At 61.2% G+C, this 27,540-nt stretch overlaps 1 protein-coding gene across 2 annotated transcripts in view; it reads left to right on the forward strand.

The window, feature by feature from the left end:
- The window catches only part of NTN1 (netrin 1), a 196,451-nt gene extending 171,072 nt beyond the window's left edge, over window positions 1-25,379 (forward strand). For both annotated transcript variants that reach the window (XM_084863941.1, XM_084863942.1), the window contains exons 6-7: window positions 7,397-7,471; window positions 21,442-25,379. In XM_084863941.1, coding sequence (XP_084720067.1) covers window positions 7,397-7,471; window positions 21,442-21,770 — 404 coding nt within the window. In that variant the 3' untranslated portion in view covers window positions 21,771-25,379. The remainder of the gene's footprint in view (window positions 1-7,396; window positions 7,472-21,441) is intronic.
- The last annotated feature ends 2,161 nt before the right edge of the window (window positions 25,380-27,540 follow it).

Here is a 27,540-nt window from a genome sequence, read left to right on the forward strand (position 1 = left end):
TTGGCCGTGGCTCGGCCCTCGGAGCAGGTGGGGGGAATAAAAGGGAGAGCTGGCTGCTCCCAGCAGCCAGCCAGGCAGCCAGGATGGGCCTGCTGCGCGCTGCAGATGGCAGCCTCGGGGCCTCCGCCGCTCTCCCCAGGACAGAGCTGGCCCGGCGGGGAGCCAGGCGGTCCTGGTGTTTGTCCCTGGCAGCCCCCATTTCATTGGTCTGTGCAGGTCGTCCAGGATGTACCTGTGCCCTCGACTGGTGGCCCGAGAGCGTGAGGGCAGGAGTTGTTTGCTCACCCTGTCCTCACTACCTTTGTGTGGAGCCGGGGAGGGTGGGGGCCCAACCGTTGGGTCCAGTGAGGATGGGAGCGTGCTGGGCATAAAATACCGGGACCCATTTGGCAAATGAGGTCGACCCACTGATCTGCAGGGTCTGTGTGCGCTTCAGCGTATGCCAGCTTTTCTATTCGGGTTGAACTATAGGAAACAGCCTTTTTTTTTTTTTTTTGAAGTTGACAAATGAATGATTAATTTTAGGCACTTGCATGTGGTTCATCCGAATAGCTTTCTATCTTTCTCGGTGTTTCTGACCACATCAAATCGCATGAAAAGGATGAGCCCTTTCCATGGTCACGTGGACTCAGCCTTCGACGCTGTCTGGATTCAGCGCTTTCTTAAGATTATTTCTCCGTTCAGCTTTGATATCTCTCCTTGGGTTCATTCAACCTGGTCATTTATGTGACGTAGTTCATTCAGACACCCAAGATTTCGGCCTACAGCTAAACAATAGCCTTAGAATGTGTAAAAGCTTCTTTAGATTGTGGTTATTTCCCCTTTCTCCTTCCTTTCTAATGTATATATTTTCTCTCTTTTATTCATAATTAGACATGATTGTGTATTGTCTGTTTGGGTTTTTTTGTTGTTTTTAGTTGGTTTTGGCGCTTTCTGGAGAATCAATTCTTGGGTGTGTTTATAACCTTGGAGGTTTTTAGTATCTACTTTATTAATAGCTACATCTGTTGTTATTAATTCTTCCCTCCTGCTTCATGTTTTGTTTTGCTTGTTTCTAAATACCGTATTTTCCGGCGTATAAGACGACCCCTTAATTTTACAGTTATAAAACATAGGTTTAGGCCTATATTCACTGTATAAGACTACCCCCCACTTCTGAGGCAACACCAGTTCTTTTTTTAATAGACCGCCTCTCTGACTCTGGCCAATCTGAGCAGGCTTTTTACTAGAACACAGTGTAGCTTCGGGTACAGAACATGTATAATTTGCATGCATAAAAAGCCTGCTCAGATTGGCTGAGTTAGAGAGGCGGTCTATTAAAAAAAGAACTGGTGTTGCCTCGGAAGTAGTGGGTAATCTTATACAGTGAATATAGGCCTAAACCTATGTTTTAACTGTAAAATTAGGGGGTCATCTTATATGCCGGAAAATACGGTAGTAGAATTCAATATACTTTATTTATTTTCATTATTTTTTGCTATTTTGTTACATTGCGGTCAGGACATGTGTGGCCTGTACAGTTTCAGCTCCTTGGAATTAATTTAGCATTCTTGTATACTTATGTGTCTATTCCTTTTTGTATTTCTAACGTGTTTGTTTAATATATTTGACTAAGATGTGATTCCACACGAAATGTTATTTTAGAACAAGCATGTGAAGCTCGTGGCCTGCGGGCTGCATGCTTCGTTTCTGTGACCCGTGTTAGTCTTTGGGTTTGACATGCTTGTTTCAGAAGCTTACAGCTTCTTTAAAGTTGTAAACTTAGAGATGTGGCTTTATTTGGTGTTGTCCCTCTGCAAAAGTTACTTAATGTACTCGGACCGGTTTTTCAATAGAGTTACATCCATTTACAGTCATTGTTCTTCTCTGATCTTCATTTATCACAATTGCTTTATATATGTCCACTTTTCCTGTTTTTTTTTTTTTTTTCCCTTTTGGCATATTGCCTATAATTTATTTGCTATCTTCTCTGGTGTGTTGTGATTTTTCATAAAGCACTACTTGATCTAATAGCTCCAAGTTGTCAGAGTAAAGATGAAATAGCATCTTTTGCATTCTGCCTTCGTATAGAGAGAGTTGTATTTTCCACCTCACTTTATTTCTTAGTTTTTGTTAATATGGATCTAAAGTTTCAGATCATATTTAGATCACATTAACATATAATTAGTATGATCTACATTTTTATAGTTATTTATACATATACATTTTCTGATGTTTTCTTTGAAACATTTTAAAATCACTTTGATATTTGCCTTGTTTTAGAACCAAATTTGAAGTGTCTATGCTCACTGGTTTTGTTCTCACTACCAGTATGTTCATACTCTGACTTTTCTCCTCTTAAACTCTTTTTTGATTTATTTCACGGTTGGGAAATATTCTCAAGTATTTCTCTCAAAAAGGATACATGATTGGAATGTTTTCAGAATCATTGCCTACTTGAGAATGCCTTTTGTTTATCATGGCCAGCAAAATGCAAGACAGTCCAGCTAGGTATAAAATTCTTGGGTCACAAACTTTTTCCTCTTCAAGACCCATAGACATTGTGCATAGTCATCATGCCAACTTCTTCTTCTTGATTTTTAATCTGTATGCATTTTTTCCTCATCTTGGTATTTATATGTTTTTGCAAAGATATGTCTAGATGTTAGTGTCTTTTCCTTGATGAAAAACAAATTAATGAGCCCTTTTCTTGTGCTTGTGTAGGTCTGTCTTAGCTCAGGTATCCCATCATTGGTGATTTCTATTCCACTTGGCCTCCACTGTAGTCCTCTTCCAGTTATATGGCACCTCATCACTTTTCCCCTACACCTTATCATTTTCTCTTTCATAGTTTCCATGTCTCTGTCCTTCTCTCTATATTTTAGGAGAACTCCCCCAATTCATTCTCCATGTTCTGAGTCAGTGTTCTGCAGTACCATTTTTCTTTTCTGCTTCCAGAGTGGATTTTAATTGTGCTGGCTTTTAAGGTTTTTTTTTGTTTGTTTGTTTTTTGTTTTTAGTTCTTTCATCCCCACCTATGCCACTCTTCATGTGTCATCATATGGCCTTTTCAGATTTGTGTAGTCTTCCCTTATGGCTTTCTTCTCCTATTTTATAGAGGATGTGTCTTTTTAGAATTCTTTTAGTCTGCCATACTCATTTGGTTACATATTTCCTATGACTGTTTTCCAGTGATGGCGACAGAATTTGAGGAGTTGTGATTGAGACCGTATGGCCTACAAAGCCTAAAATATTTACTTTTGGCACTTTGCAACAAGAACAACAAAAAATCCACAGATCCCTGTACTAGCGTGACAGCTGGATTCCCGTTTCGCTCCAAGTGGGATGGCAGGGGACTGAATGCAGCTCCATCTCCAGTTCCTCATCCCGGCCAGCCTTCCCCCTCGGTTCACTCCTGCTCTGTGCCACTGGCATTCTCCTGTCTCCTCACTGATGCCGACTCTCTCATTCTCTCACCCATAACTTGGATGAAGATGCAGGTTCGGGTACCTCCTGCAAACACTGTCCTTCCAGTCCCTACCATTCCATAAGCTCTCCCTCCCTGACGGAGGCCGCTGTCACCAGGCCCCGCCCACTTCCTGCCCATTTGTTTTCTGGTTGTTGTTTCTCTGTCATTCTCTCCCCCACCACCACCTTTTTTTTTTTTCCTTTCTTTCTTTCTTTTTTTAGGATCTTTCTGTTCACCAGACAAAGAACTGTGTCCGGAGGTAAAACCTGGACAGGTTTAGCGTGTTCCCCCACCACCTGCCTTTAATTCAGGATTGCTCCCAGATCCCAGCATTGGGTCATGCTCTATTGGTTTTGTTTTTGGCACCGGTGTGAACTTTCACTTTTCCTCGTTGCCTTTATAGCTGTTTTGGAGAGAAACAGGGAGGGGCCACGTGGGTGACAGCCAAGGCGATGCCATTTGAGGGAGTCGGAGCTGCGTCTGCAGGCCGGGTTGTCCGTCTCGAACAGCCTCCCCGGCTCAGTGTGCATTTGGTGAAAGAGGAAAAGGCAGGAGCGTGTTCCTAGCCCAGGGACCGCGTGTGTCTGCACCCCCGAGGGTAGTCACGTCACCCGCCGGAGAGCAGGCGTCTCGCACTCCAGCCCCGGTGCCCGTGCTTCACCTACAACCCCACGAGCTGGGTGACTTGGTTTCCTTAGCTCACACTTAGACTGGAAGCCGAGAATGTGAAGAGTCGGGGACATTTTACAGCCAGAAGCACACCGGCCTGGCGAGTTTCTGGCCAACTGAAAGGAAAGACATAGGACTCTCCCCGCCCCCCCCCCCCCCCCCCCCGCCTCCCGCCTCTCCCCAAACACTCACACACATACAACTGCACACGTTCAGAGCCTGGCTCCGTGTCCTGCGGGCAGCCTGAGTGTCACTGTGTGAGCGCCCGTCTCCTACACGCACCTGGCTGGCCTTCCCGTGCCCAGCTGGGTGCTCTGTGCAAGTGCTGGGTGCGGGGACTCCATCCCCTCCTCCGCCGTTACACCCGATCCAGACGGTGGTTTCGAACCCTGGCTGCCCGTTAGAATCACCTGGGGACTTTAGGGACCCGGACTCTCAAGGCGGCCCCCTGTACCAGTGACTTCAGAATGTCTCCGGGGTGGGACTCGGGCATCGGCGTGTTTTTACAGCTTCTGGGGGATTCCGCTGCGTGGTCCGGGTTGGGAAGCAGGGGTTGGGAGCACAGACTGCAGCCAGGATCTCCCATCTGTGCCTGGGGCTGGTGGGCGGGGTAGAGGGCTGTGCCCTGGGCCCCGTTAGTGCCCTGTGAGCGGCTGCCATGGCTGAGGCACAGACTGGATAGTCGGGGGTGGCTGTGATTCGTCAATCAGGGTCCGGAGCTCCCACTAACCAGGCAGTGATGGGGGCCACACATCCCAGCACGCTTCCTGTCTCAGTGGGTTCCTGGCTCTGAAAAGAGGAGCTGACGCTGTGCCGAGAGGGAGAGGTGAGGGGGAAGGAGGAGGTGAGAGCTGGAGGTGCAGGCCTAGGTTGTCCCAGGACTCCGCCGCCTGCCCTCCTGCTCCGCAGGGCAGAGCTCACGGGGCGGGCACCTGGGGACCTCCCGATCTCCAGTGTCCTGCTCTTTAAGGGGGATTTGGTCCCTGCCTCCTGGTTGCTGTGAGCCGAATTTGGGGCCGTGCCCCGAGGCTCCCTCTGGCCCCGCTGTTGCCTCGGCTGAGACACAGGACGTGCCGGGCCCTGCAGAGGAGGCAGCGTGCACGCTCCCTGCTCACCAGGAGGCAGCACGAACAGGGGCCAGCGACTTTCCTGAAAAATAACCGGAAGGCGAGGAGAGCGGGTTCACGGCTGTCCCTGGGATGACGTCACCCGGCACCACTTACATCCCAGTTCGCCTCCCTGAGCGGGGAGAGCCGGCGGCCCGGCCAGGCACCCAGGGCCACGGGGACTTACGCACAGCCTGGCTTTGGCCACAGCAGCGGCTGCTGTGCGCGTCATCCGGCCCTGCGCTGGCAGCGGGGCTGTCCCGGCGGTGACGGAGGTGGTGACGGTGCTACTTCCCTGGTGCCCAGGCCGCCGTCCCCGCTCGGCTCCCCTCTCAGACTTGGCCATGGTAGAGTGCAGGCCACGCCCCAGGCCCTGCCCCCCAGCAGGCTCTCCCTGCAGTAGCCAGCCACCGTCCAGCGGCAGGAGGGATGGTCCTGCAGCCTTCGGTGCGCCTGGGCAGGGCATCCCGAGGTGGGGTCCAAGGGCTCAGACCCAGGGGAGCTGGCCCGGGGTAGGAGGGGGCTGTTTTTTCTCAATTCCCGAGACTGGCTTCTAACTGGTGCCCCAGGAAGCTGCTCTGGAGGCATTAGGCACTGCGAGCTGGGGCGCTCAGGGCATGGGGCGGAGCTGTTTCGACTTTGAGGCACCGTGTCCGTGGATTGCAGGCCCCAAGGAAGCAGCAACCTCCGGTGGGGTCAGCGGCGCTCTGGGTGATCTCTGAATGTCCCCTGCGGTCTTCAGCCAGGGGTGGGGGCGTTTGGCACCGGAGGCCCAACCTCATGCCCTGGCTCTGTCCTGTGCTCTCAGCCCATGTCACCGCTTTCCCCTAACGTGGCCTCGGTTTCCCTGCCTGCACACCGAGGGGCTGGCCGGTCACTCTCACGTCTGCGTGTGTGTGTGTGTGTGTGTGTGTGTGTCCCCTTCACCTTATTAGTCACCCTCCACCCTCCTGGGACACACACCCAGCCCGCTCCCAGCCGCCCAGGCTGCCATTGCTCCCGGAGCAGGGGGGCCTCCACCGCCCAGGCCGGCCTGGCTGCCCCCGCAGGCGGAACACGGGCCACGCCTCAGCCCCGGCTCTGAGCCCGACACGCACTCCCACGGAGGGACTGCCGTGTTCCCTGAGACCCGGCATGGCGTAAGCACGGGGACGGTCATTCTGACGTCTCAGGCTCGGTTCTGGGTCCAGTCGTGGTGCTAGCTGTCTGGGACGCATTGGGCAGGCGGCCTCAGCTGTTGCATCTGCAGAATGGGAATAACCCCACAGAGAACGTTTGTGAGACTTGGATGGGACCCGGCATGCCGGGCAGTGGGGCAGGGAGGCCGGGATGAGTCGCTGGGCCTCTGTGGTGGGCTGGGCGCCAGACGTGGACTGAGGGCGGGAATGTTCCCCCTGGCTACAGAGCAGCAGGAGCCCGCAGCGGGAGGGCGCGCTGGGCTGGGGTTGGAGGCCTGCATTGGGTGGGTTGCCACGGGCCACCCCCAGGAGAAGCAGGCCTGGTTTCTGGCCGGGCCCAGGCCCCCCACACCCGAGGTGACCCCCCACGGCCGCGGCCAGGCCCCCGTCCAGCAGCGGGGCCCACTAGGACTGAGCTCTCCGGCGGGCGCATCTCATTTGCACACCCCGGTGGAGTGGACACCAAAGGGGCTTCTCATGCTTCACGGGCTGCTAATTTCCCCCGTGACCCCTTTTGTCGGGGCCTGACCCCAGCCAGAGGCTCCACGCCCTGGAAGCCAGCGCCTGACACAGACCCGGGGCGCGGCCACAATGCGGCCTCTGTGGGCTTTAATCAGGCCCCTCTGGCGTCTGAGAGCGGGGTGGGGGAGGGTGGGGGGTGGGGGAGGGGGTGGGGAGTGGTTGTGTGGTGTGCAGAAGCCCTGGGTGGTGCTAAGTGGGAGCCGCCAGTGTCCCTCCCAGAGGCTGAGGGGGAGGGGGGGTGGGGGCTGCAGGCTGCGGCTGAAGGACTCCTCAGGCTGTGTGTGTGGGGGGGGGGGGAGGGGGAAGGGGGCCTCTTTAGAGGCCAGGCCTGCCCTGAATGGCCGCTGCCGGCCTGGCCCAGGGGTGTCACATGCCTCTGGGTATCTAGGGGGGTGCCCTCCTCCCCCACTGGCCCAAGGCCCGGTCAGCAGCACCAGCTAATTAGGTTCTGTCTGTGCTCTCCCTCCCTGCAGACTGCGATTCCTACTGCAAGGCCTCCAAGGGGAAGCTGAAGATCAACATGAAGAAGTACTGCAAGAAGGACTATGGTGAGTGAGGGCTGGGCAGGGGTGGGGCCAGCGTGGAGCGGGGTCCGGTGCCGGGGGCCCCGAGTGGGTGTGGGTGACGCAGTCCCTGTGCCCGGGCGGGAGGCACCCGAGCCGGACAGACCCCACGCCCAGGACCTCTCGTCTCCTCCCCCTCGGTCCTTGGCGGCGAGGGGCACGAGGCCCACAGGGCGTGAGGACCGGGTTACCCAGCCTGAGGGCGGCACCCGGGCCGGCGGGGAGGGGGGGCTCAGACTGAGGCCTGAGTCTGCTGCTCAAAGGGAGGAGGTCCGTGGGACGTTTGAGATGCCGCTTCCTGACGCCTCCTCCTCAGGGGCTGACCCCAGAAGGCACAGCTGGGGCTGGGCAGGGGAACTGCAGTGTCACTCTGATCCACGGCAGTGGGGGTGTGAACACGGCCCACGGGAGCCACGGGGCTGCCAGCCTGGGCGCCGCCTGCAGACCCCTCACCTGAGCCCTCAGGCTCTCTGAGCTGGGAAGGGTCTCCTGCCCCCTCCTCTCATTACACACTGTTCTCCCCCTCCCCCCTCGGGACAGTGAGCCCCTGCCCCCTTCCCCCTGGAGTTCCCTGTCTGCCTCCTTAAGCATCTGCTGAGTCCTGTGCCCCCGCCCAGCGGGAGGTGAGGCATCGGCCTTGTGATTCTGAGTGTTCTCACTGGCCAGACACCACGCGACACGGGCACAGCCTGCAGGGAGGCCACAGGTTGTGTGCAAAGAACGGAGGGAAAGCAAACGGGAATCCGAGAGAGTCATCCAGCCGTTGCTGCTGGCAGGGCAGGAAACCCCTTGTAGACTGGGCGTCCTCCTGGGCAGCCGAGGGCCTGGTCACCCCCCCCCCCCGCCCCAGGAAGTAGTAGCACAGCCTAGAGCAGGGGTCCTCAAACTTTTTAAAGTGGGGGCCAGATCACGGTCCCTCAGAGAGCTGGAGGGCCGGACTATATGAACTACTAATCCCTACTGTAACACCTTGGCTGCGCTCACTGCCCAAAAAACCTGGCGGGCAGGATCAGACTCCCCTGGGGGCTGCATGTGGCCCGCGGGCCGTAGTTTGAAGACCCCTGGCTTAGAGGCAGCCCCGGGGCTGTGAGCCCAGGCCTGGCACCTTCCCGGGCCTCCTCCTGACCTGGGGGCTGGGGGCCGAGCCCAGGCTGTCCTTACAGGCCCTGTGCCTCTCACCATGCCCCCCCTGCTCCCCCCACCCCTGCTCCTCCCCCCCACCTCTCGGCCAGGACAGGGGCAGGAAGGGGAGGACTGGGTGGCCACGTGGGGCAGGGTGTTTCCATGTTCGCTTGAAGCACTCCAAAGTAGACGCTGGGGAGGGGCTGGGACGAGAGAGCTGAGCAGGCTCCCTCCTGGTTCTGTTTTTTGAGTGAAAAAGGAAAAATTGGATTTTTGTGTAAAAGTTACCAAAACGGAACCCGTTACCACCTGGTTCTGTTGGACTCGGTCCTGTTTTGTTCTCTTCTGGCTCTTCGTTCTCGGTGGAAGTCTACCTTCACGCCCACCATTCCCGGGGGCACGGCCCCTCCGAGCTCTCCGGGCCTCCTGGCCCACCAGCTGGCAGCCCCTCTCTCTGCCCAAGGCGCCCAGTACCCTCTCGTCATAGACCCGGAGGGTCCCCGGCCGGCCTGCGCCCTCTCCCCGCTGGGGCCTCCCTGGGGCCCGGGCCCTGTCCTGCTGGGACAGGTGGGCACAGCCTCTGGCTTGTACTTGACCTCTGCTCTGACTCAGCCCTGGTCTTCCCCTCACACCTGACTCCCAGGGATGATCAGGACGAAGCAGGGTCCAGGGGGCAGGCTGCAGTCCCCTGTCGCCCCAGGTGGGACCTGGCCAGCTGGACGCTGACCGGCCAGTGGCGGCCCAGCCTCTGCTCCTCCCACAGGTCCTTCCCTGGATCCCCCTCTCCTCCCCACATCACGTTTAGCCCCAGGTCCCCGTGCTCACCTTCCCAGACTTCATTGAGACCCCCTCTTCCCCTCCGCCCCCGCCCCGTCCCCCACACCCACTGCCAGGCGGGCGTGAGGAGCAGCACACGCAGGAACTGTTCACTGCTTTAATGCCTCCTACCCACGCCCTTGGCCTCTTACCCCAAGGCCCTCCATTCCCCCAAAACATTGGGGGGGGGGTTGGCCCCCAGGATTGTCCCTGATACGCTTGGGGTCCCCCACTCAGCTCAGCATTGAGGCCTGTGTGTGGAGAGGCAGGACAGAGAAGGACCAGGAAGGAGGTGCGGGGTTTGGGGACGGCTTACGAGAGCCCGCGGGGGAGGGGGAGGTTCGGTGAGAAAGGTGTGGGGCCCAGCAGGGGGCAGGCCCCCCCCCCCCCCCCGCAGCTGCAGAGCTGGCTCTGAGGCTAGGGTGGATCCTGTTGGGACCCTGGATCTGGAAAGGAGTGTGAATAGGGGTGTCCCTCCCACCCAGGAGCAGACCTGGGCCGGCCCGGGATAGATGGGCAGGGAGAGGATGAGGGGGTGCTGGCCTGGGTGAGGAGGTGAGGCCAGAGCAGGCCGGGCAGGGAGGCCAGGGCGGCGGGGTCGGGGGTCGGAGAGGCTGTCCAGTGTCTGCCCTCTGACGGACACCCCGGGGCGGGGAGCCAATGAGGGAGCACGGTTCCTTCACCTACAGACGGGGCCCTGGGGTGTTCCAGGAGCTGCTGATTAGAACCTTGGGCCTGCCCCCCACCCACGCCCACCCCCTCCCCTGCCCCCCTCGCTCCCTGGGAGAAGAGCGGCCCCTCGGAGGCCAGCTCAGCGCTGTGTTGGCTGGTGCAGAACCAGGGTCCGCTGGCCTGGGCGGTGGTCATTGGTTGCGAGGCCGGGAAGCGGGCAGTGAGGCTGGTGGGGTGTGCAGGTCCCACCCTGTGTTCTCTTGGGCATGTTTGCCCATGAGAGAGCCCGGCCTGGGTGGGGCTGGGGTGGGCACCTGGCAAGGCAGGAGGGCATTGGGGTGGGGAGGTCTCAGGTCCACGTCCCTCCGTGCTTCTGCCGCCATTCCCCCAGAGACACTGCAGGGCAGGGCAGGGCAGGGCGGGGCGGGGCGGGGCGGGGCGGGGCGGGGCGGGGCGGGGCGGGGCGGGGCGGGGCAGGGCAGGGCAGGGCAGGGCAGGGCAGGGCAGGGCAGGGCAGGGCAGGGCAGGTGGCCGGCCCATTTCCTCCACAGGGAAAGGGCGCGGGCCCCATCCTGGCGCACAGGTTCGGGGTGCTCTGTGACCCGGCCTCAGTGTCCTCCTCTGTCAGATGGAGGCGTGCCCCGGGCACTGACATCCTCCAGCTGAGCCGCCCCGGCCCCGCCCCGCCCCGTGCCCGCTCCCGGGCAGGTCCAGGGTGACACGGTCCCTGCAGCCCCTCTCCCGGCCGCCTCAGTCCTCTGATGCCCTCTAGGGGACCCGGCTCACCTTGCACAGGCTTGGCGGCGCCCGCGAGGAAGCCGGTTGTTCACGGGAGACAGTTTTATTATTTTCAAGTGTCTCAGCCGTTCCTGGCAGCTTTGCAGGAAGCCCAGCCTGGGAGGCCTGTCCTTGATGCAACATTGCCGCAAGTGTGTGTGTGTGACTGTGTGTGTGTGTGTGTGTGTGTCCGCCACAGAGTCTGTGCCCTGCGCCCCTGCGGGGGGCGCTGCTCCGTGGCACGTGTCTTGCCAGCCAGCGGAGCCGGCGGTGAGAGTGCTGGGTGCACCTTGTTCCCGGGCATCTGTTGTGCAAGGACGCTGGCCAGGCCTGACCACGGGCTGGGCACCTCAGCCGGCATGGGGAACCCCCCCGTGCCCCCAGCCGACACGGCATGGAAGGGGCAGAAGAGCACCTGCCTGCCATCCTCCTGACCGGCTGTGAGCGCCCTCACCCCATCCTGTGGGCCCAGGCCCCTCCGGGCTCCTTCCAGGCCTGCCCCTCAGCCGCCCCTTTCTCTTTCCCTTCCGGCCTCTACCCCACCTTGTCCCTGTGCTCCCTGGGGGAGCCCGTGTGGTCCTCTCACCTCACAGGGCCACTCTGCACAGGCTCCCACACACACACACACACACACACACACACGCACACACACACACAAGCGCATGCACACATACACACATGCACACATACACACATGCACACACAGGCGCAGCAGGGCGTAACCAAAGGAGCCCTGCTCCCTCACACAGCCATCCCCACCCCCAGGCCTTCCCTCCTTTGTGAGAGAGAGAGGGCCCAGCTTGGGGGTTGGGTGGGCACCGAGCAAAGGGTTTGGGATGTGTCCCTAAACTCCACTGAGTGCCCGTGTGCCCCATCCTGTTCTGGCCGCTGAGCTTACAGATGTGGAGGAGACGGGCCTGGTCCCCAAGGAGCTTCCCGCCCAGGAGGGGCACAGACACGCAGAGGAGAACGTAGAAGGTGGATGGGGGGGGGGCAGCCTGTGCAGTGACCCCGTCCTCTGAGCCGGGTGGGAGGAGGCCTCCCGGGGAGGGCCAGGGAGAGTGGTGTGGACGTCAGCAGGCATAGCCACATCCGTGCCCAGAACCCCTCTGCCACCCCCATCACCCGCCCCCAGAGCCAGGCCAGCTCCCGGCACTCCCCACGCCGCTGCTCGTCCCTCCCCCCGAGGCTCCGACGGAGGGAGACAGACAGCTCGCTCTGAAAGGTGAGGTCATCTCCCTTCTGCCAGTTCTTGGAAAAATTATCCGTTCCCAGAAATGTTTATTAGTCACCCCTTTTGTTGAAAGACGTCTTGGCACTGCCAGATGGAAAAGTCGGAATGCTTCACCAGCGGGTCTGTCTGCTCCTCCGAGAGCCGGGGCCCCGCTCGGAGGGAGGTCTGTGGGTGCCTGCGGGGGAAGCGGCTCGTTCGGCGGTGCGAGGGCCCCTGTGCTTCGGGGGCCCCTGGCCGAGGTGGGCCTGGGGCCCGGGCAGAACCTCCGTTTGTAGCAACGCACCCCGTGTGCCCCGGTACCTCCCGGGCAGTGGAAACCGAGGGAAGAGCCTGCCAGGCCGGCGCCTGCTCCCTGCCCTGCGGGCCCTGGGCCGGGCACCTCGCCGCCTGTGTCCTTATCCTGTGGCCCCCTCCGGGCTCCGGGAGGCAGGGATGTGTCTGTCAGTCGGATGTGGAGATGCAACCGGATGAGACAACGTGCCCGCGATCAGGAACCCCACAGCCGAGCCTGTCTCCGTCTGTGCCAGGGCCCCGAGCCTGGGGCAGCGCAGAGCGGCACTCATTCCCTTAGACCAGGGGTCCTCAAACTTTTTAAAGTGGGGGCCAGATCACGGTCCCTCAGAGAGCTGGAGGGCCGGACTATATGAACTACTAATTCCTACTGTAACACCTCGGCTGCGCTCACTGCCCAAAAAACCTGGCGGGCAGGATCAGACTCCTCTGCGGGCCGCATGTGGCCCAAGGGCCGTAGTTTGAAGACCCCTGCCTTAGACGGTGGCCTCCCAGGCCCTGGGCTCCCGGCTCCTGGCAGCCTCCGTGGAGGCACAGCGATGGCTCCCTGGGTGGCGGTCACAGTGGATGGAGCCGAGGTGACGGGCATCCTGGCTGGGGTGTCAGTGATGGTGGCAGAGGCGGGGCGGGCCCAGCCATTTCGGTGAGAGGCGTGGCCTCACGGGAGAGGAAGGTCCTGGGCAGAACCACGATGGAGGCGGGAGCCGCTGCCGGCCCCTGCGCAGCTGCCGGGAAAATGGGAGAGCTCGGCCTTTCTCTCCCCGGCCTGCCCCGGGCACATGGGGCCTCTCAGCACAGGCTGGCCTCTCCCCTCCACACCCCTTCCCCTTCCTTCCCTTGACCTTGAGGTCAATAGCTATTCTGACCAAGACCCATCCCTTCATGGAGAACTGGGCGGGTGCCGGCCACATCCTAGAGATAAAGTGGCGTCTGCGGAGGTGACTGTGGGGCTCGGTGTGAGGGCAGGTGGTAGGGGAGCCCCTGGGGCTGTCCCCCAGAACGAGGGTTGCTTGGGGAGCAGGGCAGTGGGCAGGGTCCTGGCCGAGGCCGGGGCAGCTGCCCGCCGTGACCTGAGAGCCAGCCCCCCGCCCCCAAGCGCTGCCCGGGGCTCCGGGGGCCAGGACGCAGGCCGGCCAGCAGCACGTGGCATGTGTTTCGGAGGCTCGCTGACCCTTCCCTGGGGGTCACCGGCCCCCTGGGGTCCTCTGATTTCCCCACCAGATGTGACCTTCCCCCTCCCCCCCGGGGAGTACCAGCCCCATCTGGAGGCCAGATGTGGGGCCGGGTCCGCGTGAGTCAGCCTGGGTCTCGGAATGTGGTGACCACCAGGTTGGGCAGGGACGGCAGGGAGCGGGGGCCCGGGAACAGCTCAGCGTCGAGGCCCACAGGGTGCGACGTGGATGGGGGCCTCCTGCCACGGGTGGGGGGCTCTGCAGTCCTTCTAGCACGGTGATCTCCGTCCCGCAGACAGGGAGGGCAGCCGGGAGGCAGGCTCGGGCCCTCGGCCCCTCCCCAAGGACTCCATGGGGGCCTGCCCCGGGCCTAGCGGCTCCCAGCCCTCCTTTGTCCCCCTCTCTGGAGCTCCCTTCTCTTTGCTCCTCACACTGTCTTCCCTCCTCTGGACATCCTGGTTTTAGGGAAGGAGGGGCCGGTAGGGAAGACTTATAGGGGCCACGAAAACCATCTAAGGGACAGAACCTCCTTCCGTTTCCCCGACGGGGACACTGAGGCACTGAGTGGGGCTGGGGAGGCAGGGGTCCGTCGGGGTCCTGCACAGCCATATATTATAGCATCCTCTCTCCACGCCCGGGGCCCTGTCTCAGTCCCGGAGCACCTGTCCCACCCGGGCTGGACTGCGGGGGCGTCTTCCCCAGAGGGGTCGATCTGGTGGGCCCGGTCCCTGAGATGAGCGCCTTTGGCACCCAGCACCCTATCGCCCCCGTCCCCGGTCCTGGGCTTCCTCCCGAGACCCGCCCTGGGAGGCAGCCTGCACACACCTGCCCGCCACCTGCTGCGCGGGGCCTGCGTTCACCCCCAGGTGAGGGTGGCGGGCTGAGGTCACCTGGGGCTTGGTCCCCAGCAGGAAATGTTCCGTCTGGATCCCACTGGTGCCAGGCCTGACCCCTTTCCCTGGGTCTCCTTGGGGGAGCAGTTTCACCCTTTCGGGGTGCTTTGACCAGGGAGCCAGGGCCGCCTGTGGCGTCAGAGGCTCACGGGGGACGAAGGTGCTGCTGGGACAGGCCGCACGCGTGCCCTGGGAGGGGAGGGGCCCGAGGGCCAGCCCGGCTGGGAGGAGGCTCTTCTCTCTCCTGCCAGAGGGGGTTGTGGTCAGGACTGGTGTTTGGGGTGCTCTCGGATGGGCCATACCTCCCCGGGAGCAGGTATAACTGTGTGTAAGGCATTCTGTGAGCCCCCGGGGCCGGGGCCCTGAGGGACGTGGGGTGATCGGGGGCCTGGGCTGATGCCATGTGGGGAAAGCCGACCCTCCCGCCTTTTTCTCCAGAAGCTGGGGCCCCACTGATGCTGAGGGAGTGCGGGACGCTCATTGCTTGACCTTCCTGCCAGGTGGTCCCGAGCAGCACGGCCTCCATGTGGGGGCCGCTGGGGAGCAGGCAGGGTGCTCCAGCCAGCCTGGGAGCAGGTGTAGTGGGCATCTCATGAGGCTGGGTGAGCCCTCGGGGAGGGGACTCGCCTCTCCTCAGGATGTCACTCTGGCAGCTCTGGCCATGACCATGGTGTGCGTGTGTGTGTGTGTGTTTGTGTGTGTGTGTGGCACTGCATTGGGAGCCCCTCGGGCTGGCCTAGTTCCCCCTGACTGGGGGAGGGAGACAGGCCAGGCCCCTGATCACCCCACATCCCTCAGGGCTCTCTCCTTGGCTGCTTGACTAGGAGGCCAGCCATGGTGGTGAGTGAGGGCACCTAGCTGGGCAGGACTGGGCCCACGCAGGCCCATCTCCTACCTGATGTCTGTGTGAGTTTGGCCCCGTTCCCAGCCCTCCGATGTCCCTTCCCTGGGGGTCCTCGTGCAGTCCGATGGTCTCAGGCACCGAACCCTTCCCCTCCGGAGCGCAGAGCCTAAGGACCAGGCCGCGGCCGGGACACGGAGGCAGCCGCACATCGCTGTGGGTCCGGAGAGAGGGGCGTCCCATCCCTCCTCTGGCTCTAAGTGGGTGTCCCTACTTTACTCAAGCTCAGAGGCAGGGCTTTTGGGGGTGTGGGTGCAGGTCCCAGCCCCGGATTCCTGAGGCTCCCGGGAGTGGGGTGGGTGTGGCTGGGGCTGGATCTGGCCACAGGGAGCCTCCTGCTCCCCCTCATTGAGTGAACGCTGGGCAGGGCTGCTGTGACCCTGTCCTGGGTGTGTGGGCCCTGCCTGCCGCCTGCAAGCCCCCCTCGGCATGCTCTCCGCATGCGCTCCCCCTGCCCTGCAGGCCCCCAGCCCGGGGCAGGTCAGCTTCCCCCGCAGCAGGCCCGGCCTGGCCCTGCCCGGCGGTTCCCACCTTCACGGGGGCCTGGGGAACATGTGGTCAGAGCCGCGTTTTATGAAAGCAGCTGCAGCCCGTGACGCGCTCTCTGTGCCGGGAGGTTTATGGGCTGCATGGTTTTAATGGTTTCTGTGGGGCTAGTGTCCTCCCCCATCCATCCTGGCCGCTGTCTCCGAGGCAGATGGGTGACAAGCCTCCCTCACCGGACAGGAAGGTAGGGCTGGGTGGGGGCGGGGGCTGACCACACAGGCCTCCTCGGGAGGGGCGGCTCCGGGAAGCCCTGGGGGCCTGCAGTGAGCAGCCCGTAAATCCCGAAATCCCGGGACCTCCAGGAGGCAGGAAGCCTCCCTCCCAGCGAGGTGTCCCAGCTCCGGCCTGAGGGGAGGAGCTCCGCGCACCCTGGGCACCTGGGCCAAGGCCACGCCCCCCGGGCTGCCCAGCAGGTTGTCAGGTGGGCGGGGCCAGCAGATGAATGAGCAACAACTGTCTACTTGCTGACCTGCAGCTTTCCTAGAACCTGGTCCCAGGGCAGGGACTATGATCCCAAAGTCTGTAAGGGGTGAGGGGGTGGGGGTGAGAGGAGGGAAAGGGCAGAGTCTACAGAAGCTGCCTCCTGCCCCTGACTGTCCAAGGGGTGGCAATGCCAGGCCCTCGAGGGCCCAGAGCTGACAGGCTCCAGGTTTCCTGGGCCAGGGCTGTGCTGGGGAGGGGAGTGGCAGGCTTCGAGTGAATGGGGTGGAGGGCAGAGAGCATGTCCCACTTGGTGACGGCCTCACCACTTCCCAGCGTGGGACTTGAGGGGTCAGGGCACCGGGAAGCACAGCCAGAGGGCTGCTTCTGTGGAGGACACACAGGAGCCTTGCTCCGCGGCCGGGGACGCAGTAAACAGCTGCTGAGAGGACTCTCAGGCCCCTCCCCTCAGCCAGAACCAGCCCAGCACCGGCACATGCTGTTCTTGCTAAGTCGGCCTCCGTGGGCTTGGTCCTCAGTCGCCTTCTTGTCTCCTGGGGGTCTCAGCATCCCTCTGTGTGCCCCTGCCAGTCGGAGGGGCAGTGTGAGCCTCAGCACGGAAGCCAGTCCTCACAGCCTGCCCAGTAGCTGAGCAGTCACTGCATGGAAGGCCTTCTTGGGAGCCTGGAATTGAGGGACGGGGGGTGGCTGTGGGCCTGGCCGCTGCAGGAAGGGGTATCACTGCCCAGGTGCGGGCAGCCCAGGACGGGACCCATGGCAGCCGGCGCCTGGGCCTGGGCTGGGCTCCGGAACCCGCTCCCTTTGCCGGGTCTGTCCGTCCTGCAGACTGACAGCGGCCCTGGGGCCGCAGCTCCGTTGGGCTTTCTGGAGCCAGCCTCACCCACCACCTTGTGGGCTCTGACCCCCACGCCCCGGTGCCCGCTTATGTCTGCGCTGAGCAGAGCTCATGGCACGTTTTCAGTAGCTGCCCAGCCCGGGCTTCACTTTCTGTGTGAACGAGGGCTCGGAGGGAGGGAGAGAGGATTTGAGGTGTGGACCCCGAGGTGGGACCACTTATCACCGAGGCTGAGGGCCAGGGGGACCTGGCTGGCGCCTGCCTCTGCCACCCCCTATCCCTGCCCCTGAGAACAGCTCCTCTGTCCTGGACCTGGGCCCTCCCACAGACCAGACTGATAGTGGGGTCTCTGTGTGCCTCACTGGTCTCCTGACCTCATGGCCGGCCTCTGAATGCGGGAGTTCTGGCCTCATTGGTGTCAGCTTAGGATGCCGCCGGTTTGAAGGGGCTCAGGCATCCTGAGGTCTGAGACTAGGTGGCCTGGGGCGAGTGTAGTGTGGGTGTCAGGGGCCAGCCCTCAGGGACATGGTCCTGGGGTGGGAGAGCCACCGAGGTCACCATGCAGCGCCAGGCAGGCAGTGTGCACCCCCAGTGACCTGGTCCTTCCAGCTCCGGCAGCCGGGCTGGCGGAGGCCCCGGGCAGTGCCATGCTGTGCGGGCTGCGCGCCGGGAGCCTGCTGAGCGGCTCTGCCTGAGGTCACCGCCTCAGTGTATTTTGAATATTTTCGGCTGGATGTGCACGGCGGGACTTGGCCCGTGCACTGCGTGTGCAGCTCATACTTGGTGGGCTGTGTAATGTGCGGAGGCGTTGCCAAGGGCAGCGGAAATGTGGATTTTTTCCAGTATAATCATGTGAATCCTACCACCACCCTCCCTGCACCTTCCCGGGCCTGAGCTGCCTCACCCCCGGCAGGAGCTGCCAGGAGCTGCCGGGTGGGCGGAGCACAAGGGCCAGTGCTTTGTCCCAACAGACCCGTGTCCCCTGCGTTGACCCCTGGATTCTCGAGAGCAGAGAGGTGACCAGGGGTGGGTACCCCTCTGGGCTGTGTCCTCAGTGTTAAGTGGGTGCCCTTCCCCGTGCTGGCTGAGCCTGGGGAAGTGGGGTGGTGGCTGCTCTGGATGCCCTGCCTGGTGGTGTCCAGGGCAGTCCTTTGGGGGGAGGAGGGAGGGGTGGTGGCTCCAGGTCAGGAAGGCGGGGCCGGTGTCAAGTCCTCCTGCAAAGGGCCACTGTTCTTGCAAGTGCAGGGAAGAGGAGGGCCGGCCTCGTCCAGCCAGGTCTCAGAATGCGTGGCCTCCCCAGCTCGGCCTCCCACCTGGCCCGCGGCTGAGGCCCAGCACTCGGAGTCCAGGGGCTGGGGCTGCCAGAATGAAGCACCACAAATGGGGCTCAAACGACAGACATTTATTGTCTCACAGGTCTGGAGGCTGGAAGTTCAAGATTAGGGTGTCAGCTTCTCCCGTGGCCTCTCTCTCAAGCTCACAGGCAGTGCATTCTCTCTGTCTTCACGTGGCTGTTCCTCGGTGTGTGTCCGTGTCCCCATCCCCTCTTATGAGGACAGCAGTAGCTTCATTTCAATTTAATCACCTCTTTAAAGACCCCCATCTCCAAACACAGTCACCTTCTGAGGCTCTGGGGGTTAGAATTCCAACGTATGGATTTTGGGCATCACGATTCAGCGCATGACACCCACAGGTGCTCGGGGCTTAGGATCAATGCAAATGCTCCAGCGGCCGCAGCCAGAGGCGCCTTCTGTAGCGTCCGCGCCGGCCGCCCCGGCCCACCCTGGTGGGGACGCTGGCTGGCTGGGGGGCTGCGGTCCATGCAGGGGGACAGCCACATCCGGACGGAGGCTCATTCCGTATTCTGCTCAGCCCCGAGGAGAGGAAACCAGGGCTCTCAGGGAAGCGGGGGGTGGCTCCCCGTTGCTTAGCTAAGGGGCACTCAGTTGCCACGGTGACCTCCGTCTGCACAGTCAAACACACACAACCCAGCCACTTCTCTCGGCTGGAGGGTTCCCCGCCCCCATCAGAGTTCACAGTGAGTGTTGAGTCCCTTGGTGACAAAAACATGGAAACGGTTGCCATGGCAGCCATTCTTTGGAGCCCTCAGACGGGGAGTGCAAAGTTCAGGATGCCCAAGAACAGATGAAATGAAAATATGGGAAAATCTGCCACTTCCCTCACCCCAGAAGGATGCGTTGGATGGTGTTTCATGCTCCCCTGGGCCCAGCCATCCCTGCCCCTCCCATCGCCCTGGGCCCAGGCGGGGAGGGGAGAGGCCCTGGGAATGGAGGTGGCAAAGAGGCCCACAGAATCCTTGGGAGAAGCGGGCCAGCTGGGAGGCTGGGATGAACTGTGGGTGGGCCCAGAGCCTGGAGCTGTGGATGGGCAGGCGCTGGGGACACATTGCCTGGGGACACGTCCTCCTGGTTGCTGAAGTCCCTGAACCTGCTAGGACTCAGTTTTCTCACTGTAAAAGCAGCTGCCTTTCTCGGGGGACTCACGTCCACTCAGATGCCAGGGTAATCCTCAGCCGGGTCCAGGGCACGCTGGGTGGGCTCAGCACTGGAACGGCACCCTGTTCTGACCGAGGGGATGGGACTATGGCCCTGGCAGACAGACCTGGCCCAGGGTGCTGGGGTGCAGTCAGTTCATTCAGAATTCCTCTCGTCTTCCTGGACAGAAGAGGATCTGAGTCCATTAATGGAGGCCATGGCAGAGGCCTCTCCATTTACCCACTGGACTGGGGAGAATGTGGCCTCCCACCAGCTGTTCCCCACGTAGGCCCCAAGGGGAAATGTACCAAGCCGGCACATGCGCATGCACACTCCCTCCTACACAATTTATAGATTAGAGGCCTGGTGCATGACATTGGTGCACGGGAGCGGGGGGAAGAGATCCCTCAGCCCGGCTGTGACCTCTCGCAGTCCAGGAACCTCAGGGGAGTTCAACTGCTGGCTTAGTGGGGAGCGGGCCTAAGCTGGCGGTCAGCCATCCCAAGGGGTCCTTAGCGCTGCCCCAGAGGCAGGAGAAGCTCCCACCACCACCACCGTGAGCCCGGCTTCTGGCTGAACGGTGCTCCCTGTGGGAATGCACTGACCACCAGGGAGGAGCTCCTATAGTGAGCGCCTGCCCCCTGGTGGCCAGTGCATGTCGTAGGAACCGGTTGTTAGGCTGTTTGGTCAATTTGCATATTAGGGTTTTATTATATAGGCTACTCTGAAAAGTCCTGCAGAGGAAAATAAGCTTTTTCCCCTCTCTCTCTCTCTCTCTCTCTCTCTCTCTCTCTATATATATATATATATATATATATATATATATATATATATATAATTTCCTAGTTTTTTGTTTTGTTTTGTTTTTTAAACTCTTAATACCCTGCAGAAGTAACATTCAGTGACACTCACTAGGGCACTGGTTCTTGGTGCGATCCCTGGGTCAGCAGCTTCAGCGGCATGTGGGGATTTGTGAGAAATGCGTATCCTCCTTCCACCCCAGAATTGCGTGTTTTGACAAGCCCTTTGGTTTGAGAACCCATGTGCTAAGGTAGCTGCTGGTCCATGGCCTACTGGTGGTCCGTGAGGTCCAAAGGTTGGCGACCACTGTGCTAGAGAATTGGGGGGAAGGGGAATGGCTTGGAGAATGAGGGGGGAAGGAAAGAAGCACAAGAACCCTGCGCTCTGGAAGAGGTGCTGTGGGCACCTTGAGGGGTGGGATCGGGGTGCACCTGAGCACTGAGCTCCCACAGGTTTTCTGAGATTACGTTAAGTGCAAGGTTGTGTGTCTGGAAGTGTTATGAGGCTTGGTGCTGATTGGGGCCTTTGGGATTGCCTGGGGTCACCTGAGGAGGCCCTGTGTCCCCTCCCCCTCCTTCTCACCAGCAAGGAGCATCCAGGTGCTCTGAAGGCACCTGCCCTGGGCAGATGGACTCTACCCAGAGTGCTGGGCGTGGGGGGCAGTTCCGTAATTTTTTCTTTCCTTCCTGGACATAAGAGGGGGCTTGAGGGCCCTAGCCCAGGTATCAGGAGGTGGGGTTCTAGGTTAGCTCTGCCACCATCCACCCCCTCTTCCCCTCCAATGGGAATGCCAGGTGTCCTTTTCCTCTCCATCAAACAGGCTGCCCCACTGTCAGTTAGTCCCGCCTCGGGGAGGGTCAGGCACACACACACACACACACACACACACACACACACGGGCCGCAGTACCCGCCGTACCCGCCCCGCGCCCACCGCCTGCCTGTGCTTCCTCCCTGCAGCCGTGCAGATCCACATCCTGAAGGCGGACAGGGCGGGGGACTGGTGGAAGTTCACGGTGAGCATCATCTCCGTGTACAAGCAGGGCGCCAGCCGCATCCGGCGCGGTGACCAGAGCCTGTGGGTCCGCTCGCGGGACATCGCCTGCAAGTGCCCCAAGATCAAGCCCCTCAAGAAGTACCTGCTGCTGGGCAACGCGGAGGACTCGCCGGACCAGAGCGGCATCGTGGCGGACAAGAGCAGCCTGGTCATCCAGTGGCGGGACACGTGGGCGCGGCGGCTGCGCAAGTTCCAGCAGCGCGAGAAGAAGGGCAAGTGCAAGAAGGCCTAGCGGGAGGGGAGGGAGGAGGCGGCGGGGCCCGCCAGGGCTTTCCCAGGTGCGGGAGGGGCGGGAGGGCGGGGCCTCGGCGGGGGCGGGGCCTCGGCGGCTCCTCTCCCGGCGGCCCCGCCCCTCGCCCCACTCTGCGCGCCGGGTGGAACCGCATGCCGCGGGGAGGGGCGCACGACAGGCCAGGCCCTGGAGAAAGGAGGACGAGACTTAGCTACCTCACGGGCTCCTTCCAGAGCAGGGACGCGCTTCCCTAGGGCCGGGCGGGTCTCGCCGTGGCGGGGGCGGGGTGGCCTGATCTGGGCCCCGGGGACTGACCCAGAAGCTGCAGGTGGAGCTGCACCTGCGGCCGGTGGGCCGTTATGGAGAAGGGGACGTGAGGAGGAGAACTGTGAATTCTCAGGCCCCCAGTTGGGCCAGGGGCTGAGTGAGCCCGGCCTAAACCATCACCCAAATATAAAAGACTGAAAATCCCCACCTTCTCCCGGACCCTTCTGTGTCACAGGACAGACCCCCTGGTTGGGACAACGTGGGCCCCATTGGAAGGGGCCAGACAGGCATCTGGGGGGCAGCAGGGATTCTCCCTGCAGATGGTGGTCCATTGCCACCTGCTGCATTGGTCCTCCTGGGCGGGGCAAAGAAGGAACCCTTGCTGGCACCCACCGACCCCTCCTTTCCCCCCTCCCCCCCCCCCCGTCCCCCACCCCAGCTGGGGTTCAGCTGCAGCCCAGGATTCTGGCCCAAAGACACCCCAGAGAAGCTCTAGCCGGGTGGTCGTGCCTCACGGAGCTGCCCGGCGGAGGCGGCCCTGGGCAGGCACCACCTCCCAGAGAGTTTCCTCTCTGGAAACTTGGAAGCAGCCCCTGATGACATTTTCCAGGGGAGGGGACGGCACGGGCTGGGTTTATGGCAGTGACACTGTTTGTGTAATGACATCAGCCCCGCCAGGCCCCTCAGCAGCGCCCGCAGCTGGGCAGGGCCCGGATGGGTATGGAATGCAGGCTGCAGAGGCGGTTGGCACGGCTGGGGGACGGGGCTGGCTGGAGTCAGGGCTGGGTCTGTTGGCTCAGCAGGGTGCAGTGTGCCCGCACCATGGGCAGGCAAGGCCGGGAATGACCAGGTTCCGGGGAACCACGGAAACCATGACCACTTCCTGCTGCTGCCCTCACTCCTGGCTCCAAGGGCAGCGGCTGCTGGGCTGAGAAAGCCTGCTGCAGGTCCCCCCCCCCACCCCCACCCCCCCGGGCTGCCTGCACCTGCCTTGCTCTATCCCAGGCAGAGCCTTGCCTACCCTTCCCGGCTGCCCCCTTTGTGGGTCCCCCCATGCCCTCCTTGCCGAAGCTCAGAGACACTGCCTTCAAGCAGGCAGCCGACCTTTGGGTCTGAGTGCCTCCCACAGGGCCTGTTCCCAGCCCGGGGCCCACGGTCTCCCTTCCCCTGAGCACTCAGTCCGCAAATTGGCGTCCCCTCCTTCGAGTCTGCCTGCTCAGAGGGGTCACACCGAGTGTGACGCTCGGCCCTGTGGTCCGGCTGCCCTCGGCCGCCTCCTGGCTGCCATGCAGTGAGCACCTGCCCTGGGCCTGGCACTTTACCCACAACCTCCTGTGGCCCTCAGGACGGCCCCGTGAGGCAGGGATCCTTGCCCCCCCCTCACCAGCGGGGAGACTGACGCACATGTGCCCGGGGTCACCGGGAGAGCGGCGGCAGAACTGGGGTCACAGTGCAGAGCCAGGCTCTCTCACCACGGCCCCCTCACCATGGCCCCGGCGCACCAGCTCCCAGGGCAACCTCCCGGGAGGTCGCCACGGAGACACGTCTGGTTACACCTGGCGAATAGCGTGTGGGGCGGGCACGACGCCATCTTCAGGGGTGGAGCAAGAGTGAGGCACACAAACAATTTGTAGATCAAAGGCTCTGAAGGGGCCTTGGCTGGTCTAAGACGCAGTGGAAAGGACGTTTGGCTGCCCGGCCGGTGTGTGTGGAGGGTTTCAGGAGAAATTGGCTGGCAGAGGTGCCCGGGGGGGGGGGGGGGGGGGAGAGGAGACAGAATGGCCCTGGGAAGGGATATTTGTCTTCCCTGAATCCAAGCCCGAGGCCGGAGCAGAGGGACCGCTCTCCTCGCAGGGAGCCCTCTGACGCCAGCGTGGTTTGCCGAGTGCCATTAGCACCTTGCGGGCCTTGGCACTTTGCTGGCTCACAGTCTGGTGCAGGCACTCACTGCTCGGGCTGGTCCTGGTATTTACACCGGCCTGGCTTCCCTGCCAGCTTGTCCAGAAGGGCATGGCAGCCGCGCCACCTCCCGCCCTGGGTCTGAGTCACCGGGCCCATCCAACGGCCAGCCCTGGTGGTCGCCGAGGCCCCCGGCTCTGGAGCCAGCAGCCTGCCAAGCAATAAGACATCTTGCTTTAAATTCAACCAGCCTCCAGCCTCACCCTCCTGCTCTTCCCCTGAGGGCAAAGGCCACCCAGGCCCCCCCCAGCCGCCTGGCCCCAGCCCCTGTGTCACTGACCCAGCTGGAACCCAGCCCCCCCTTCAGCAGTGAGGCCCCTCCCCGAGGAAGCTCCCCCTCCCCCAGGAGATGAACAGGAAGTGAGGTGTGCCCGTGTGTACAGTTAGGAAGGGATGTAAAGTGAACTAGACTTTGATTTTGAAGAGTGTATTAACCAGAATTGTGATATGTAGGTATTTGAAGAAAAACACACCAGATTAGTCCTTTTTTGTTTTAAGCAAAAGATTCCCCAGTTGTCCTTTTTCTTACCTGCTGGGTGGTCTGGAGCCCCCGACAGCGGAGTGGCTGCTTCACTGAGCACAGGAACGAAGACGGGGCGGCAGGAGGGGGGCTCGGGGCGGCCCGGACTCACCTGCAGCCGAGCCTCTGTCCTGAGCAGGGCGGGCGGGCGGGCGGGCAGCAGCCCCCGCAGGTCCTGGGAAACAGAGGGAGGCTGTGCGCTGCCCCAGGCCAGGCTGCAGTGACCTGGAGTCCTGCCTCCACAGTAGCACGCAGGAAATGGGTATCGACTTTCTCGGGTTGGCCCCAGGTTGGAATGAGACTGAAATCGAGAAGATTCTGAGCAATCAGGAAGCGATCCCGCCAGGAGAACTGAAAAATGTGGGGATCTCAATGCTCAAAGGAGGCGCCCCCGTCACACCCCACGAGAGAGACCGAGTAGACAAACCAGACTCACGGAGGGGGTTCCTGGGCCACAGTGCACAGCCGCAGCCACGCCACACCCCGGGGGCATCACAGTGTGCACCCCGAGGCCTCGCCTCGGCCACCCCAGCCGGCCCACTCCTCGCCATTCGCCGTCCTTCCCGCCCCCGCTCCTGGGCGCGCTCCCCCCTCCCCGCTGCGTTCCGGGATTCTGTTCGCTCAGATGGTAAATGTTTAGTTGTGACCATGACATTGGGTCAGTGCTCCTTTCCAATGCATACTAATATATTATGGTTATTATATATGAATATATTTAATGACATGGAAAAAGTTGTGGATTTTTTAAAGTTTTTTTTTTTGTTTGTTTAGAGTTGTAATGGACCCTGATGGAACTTGTAACGTGGGCCCCACATGATAGAACTAAATTCAGATATCAATTAAATAAACTCTTGTACACTGTTCTCTGTCTCCCCGTCTTCACTGGTGGTCTGAGCTGGGGGCGGTGGGCGTGTGGGCGAGGGGGGGAGATGGCAGGTCTTGGTGCCATTTAAGGAACGTGGATTCTGCGCTGAGAACCCCCAGCAGGACTCCAACTATCAAAAAACAGATAAACAACAAAAAGGAAAAGGCAGCTTTGCTGGGAGGTCCTGGGGTTGAAAGTCTCTCAAACAGGTTGAGCTGTATCTGAGTCCCCCCAAACCACCCCAGGGACGCATCCTTACCCCTCCGTGGGGCTCCGGGTCCGGGCCCCTCGGAGGAGGGCACTCAGGCACGCTCCCCGCCGGCCGGCCCCAGACTCAGCAGCCGGCAGGGTGCACCGTGGGACGCCCCCTCTGACCCTGAACCTGCAAGCAGAAGCTCTGTCTTTCACAGGACGTTTCCTGGAAGCCAGGAGCAGACTCCCGGGGGAAGACTGCAGGCAGGGTTAGTCAAACTGGAGAATTTTTCAGGCCACTGCGCAAGACTTCGTGCGGGGCAGGGCCGGGGCTGAGCTCACTGGGTTTCGGAGAAGCTATATTTAAATCTCCAAATGGCCGTGATTTCTCTATTAAACAAACAATCCCGTCATCAGGAACATGTTGTGTTGCTATGCAGCGCAGCCCGTCGTCACCAGGAAGCTGTGATTTCTGCACCCGGCTGCTTTGTAGACGGGTCTCCGCCATGGGGCCGGGCCCACACCTCGGAGCGTGGATTCCGTTGGCACCTGGGCGGTGTGGAGCCGTGCCTGCGGTGTGGGGCGCTGGATGCGGTGCCTGAGCCTCTCCTCGGGAAGGAACGGGCCAGCCCAGTTCCTCACCGGGTCGGGCCGGGGAGCAGGAACTGGTCTCAGAACCAGGGGTCAGAGCCGGGGCAGCTCCGTACAGGGTTGGCCTTGACTCCCGTTCAGCCCCAGGAGCCAGTCCCTGCTGGAACAGCGCTTCTGGACGCTGGGTGGTCGGGGAGGGGCAGGTCTCAGGTGGCCGGGCAGGCCAGGAAGAAAACCCGCCTTTCCTGCAGAATCGGGCTCTTCCCCAGGCCGGTTGGGTCCCCGCTGGGCCCCTGCAGGGCTGGAGGCCGGGAGACCGGGTCGGAGTTTGTGTTGCTGTTGGAACTCTCTCAGCTTTGGTCATTCTCGCCAAGGGCCCGGTGCTCAAAGGCTCTCACCACGTGGCTTTTCCCTGCCCTTCCCAAAGACGGTGTCTGTGATGAGGACGCCTTTCGGACGCCTCCGCTGCCCGGCCCGGTTCTGGCAGCGGCAGCCCGTCCCAGGCTGGAGGGAAACAGGCTGGTCAGACACACTGGAGCGTGATGGAGGCAGCCGCTGCCTGGTGGGCCCGCCTCACTCTCTCTGCTCGGAGAGGGCATTGACAGCTGCCCAACGCCGGGCATAAGCGGGGTCGCCGCTAAGTGCTGGCCAAGTGGTCAGAGGAGCCCATGCTGGAGGCTGGAGGTGAGGCACAGGAAGCTGAGTGACCCCCTCAGGACTCCAGGCCAGCACAGTCCAGTTCGACGCCCAGAGCCTGCCCGGGGCCGGGCCTCCTAGGGCCTCTGACTTGCAGAGACGCGCTCCTTCCGAAAGCCTGCCCAGCCCTGCCCTTCCCGACATGCTGCCTACTCGTGGGCTTCAGACACACTCCTGGGTTTCAGACTTCGTTGCACAGACACCTCTTCTATGCTCTTTTAAGACTAAATAAAGACATAAGAAGTATGCCAAGAAAAACTGGGAGTGGGTACCAAGCAGCCAGTGAGAAACGGCACCGGACGGATGAACTCATTGCTTTATCTGACCGGAGGCTCACCGGGCAGCAGCTCCTTTCTGCAAAGGGGTGACTTGGGAAGAAGTGCAAAGTACAAAGCAACGAGGGGAAAGGTGGATCCTGGCCCCCTTTTTTAAATAAAGGGGGGAAACTCCACTCAACCAGGGGGGCTGCTGACAAGATGAAAGACGGTCTTCAGTCTGCCAAGAGCTCTCATGCCACCCGAAGCTGGAGAAGCAGGGGTGAGGGTTCATGGAAGCCGAGGAAAGAGGCAGCGAGGCTGGCGGGTGGGTTGAGGAGGAGGGAGGGGGCTCTGCTGGCCCAAGAGGTCAGGAGCAGACCAAGGTCAGCTACAGTTAATAACAAAGTTTCAAACGGAGCAAAA

This window comes from Pipistrellus hanaki (assembly GCF_964339955.1).
Source record: "Pipistrellus hanaki genome assembly, chromosome: 16".
Lineage (NCBI taxonomy): Eukaryota > Metazoa > Chordata > Mammalia > Chiroptera > Vespertilionidae > Pipistrellus > Pipistrellus hanaki.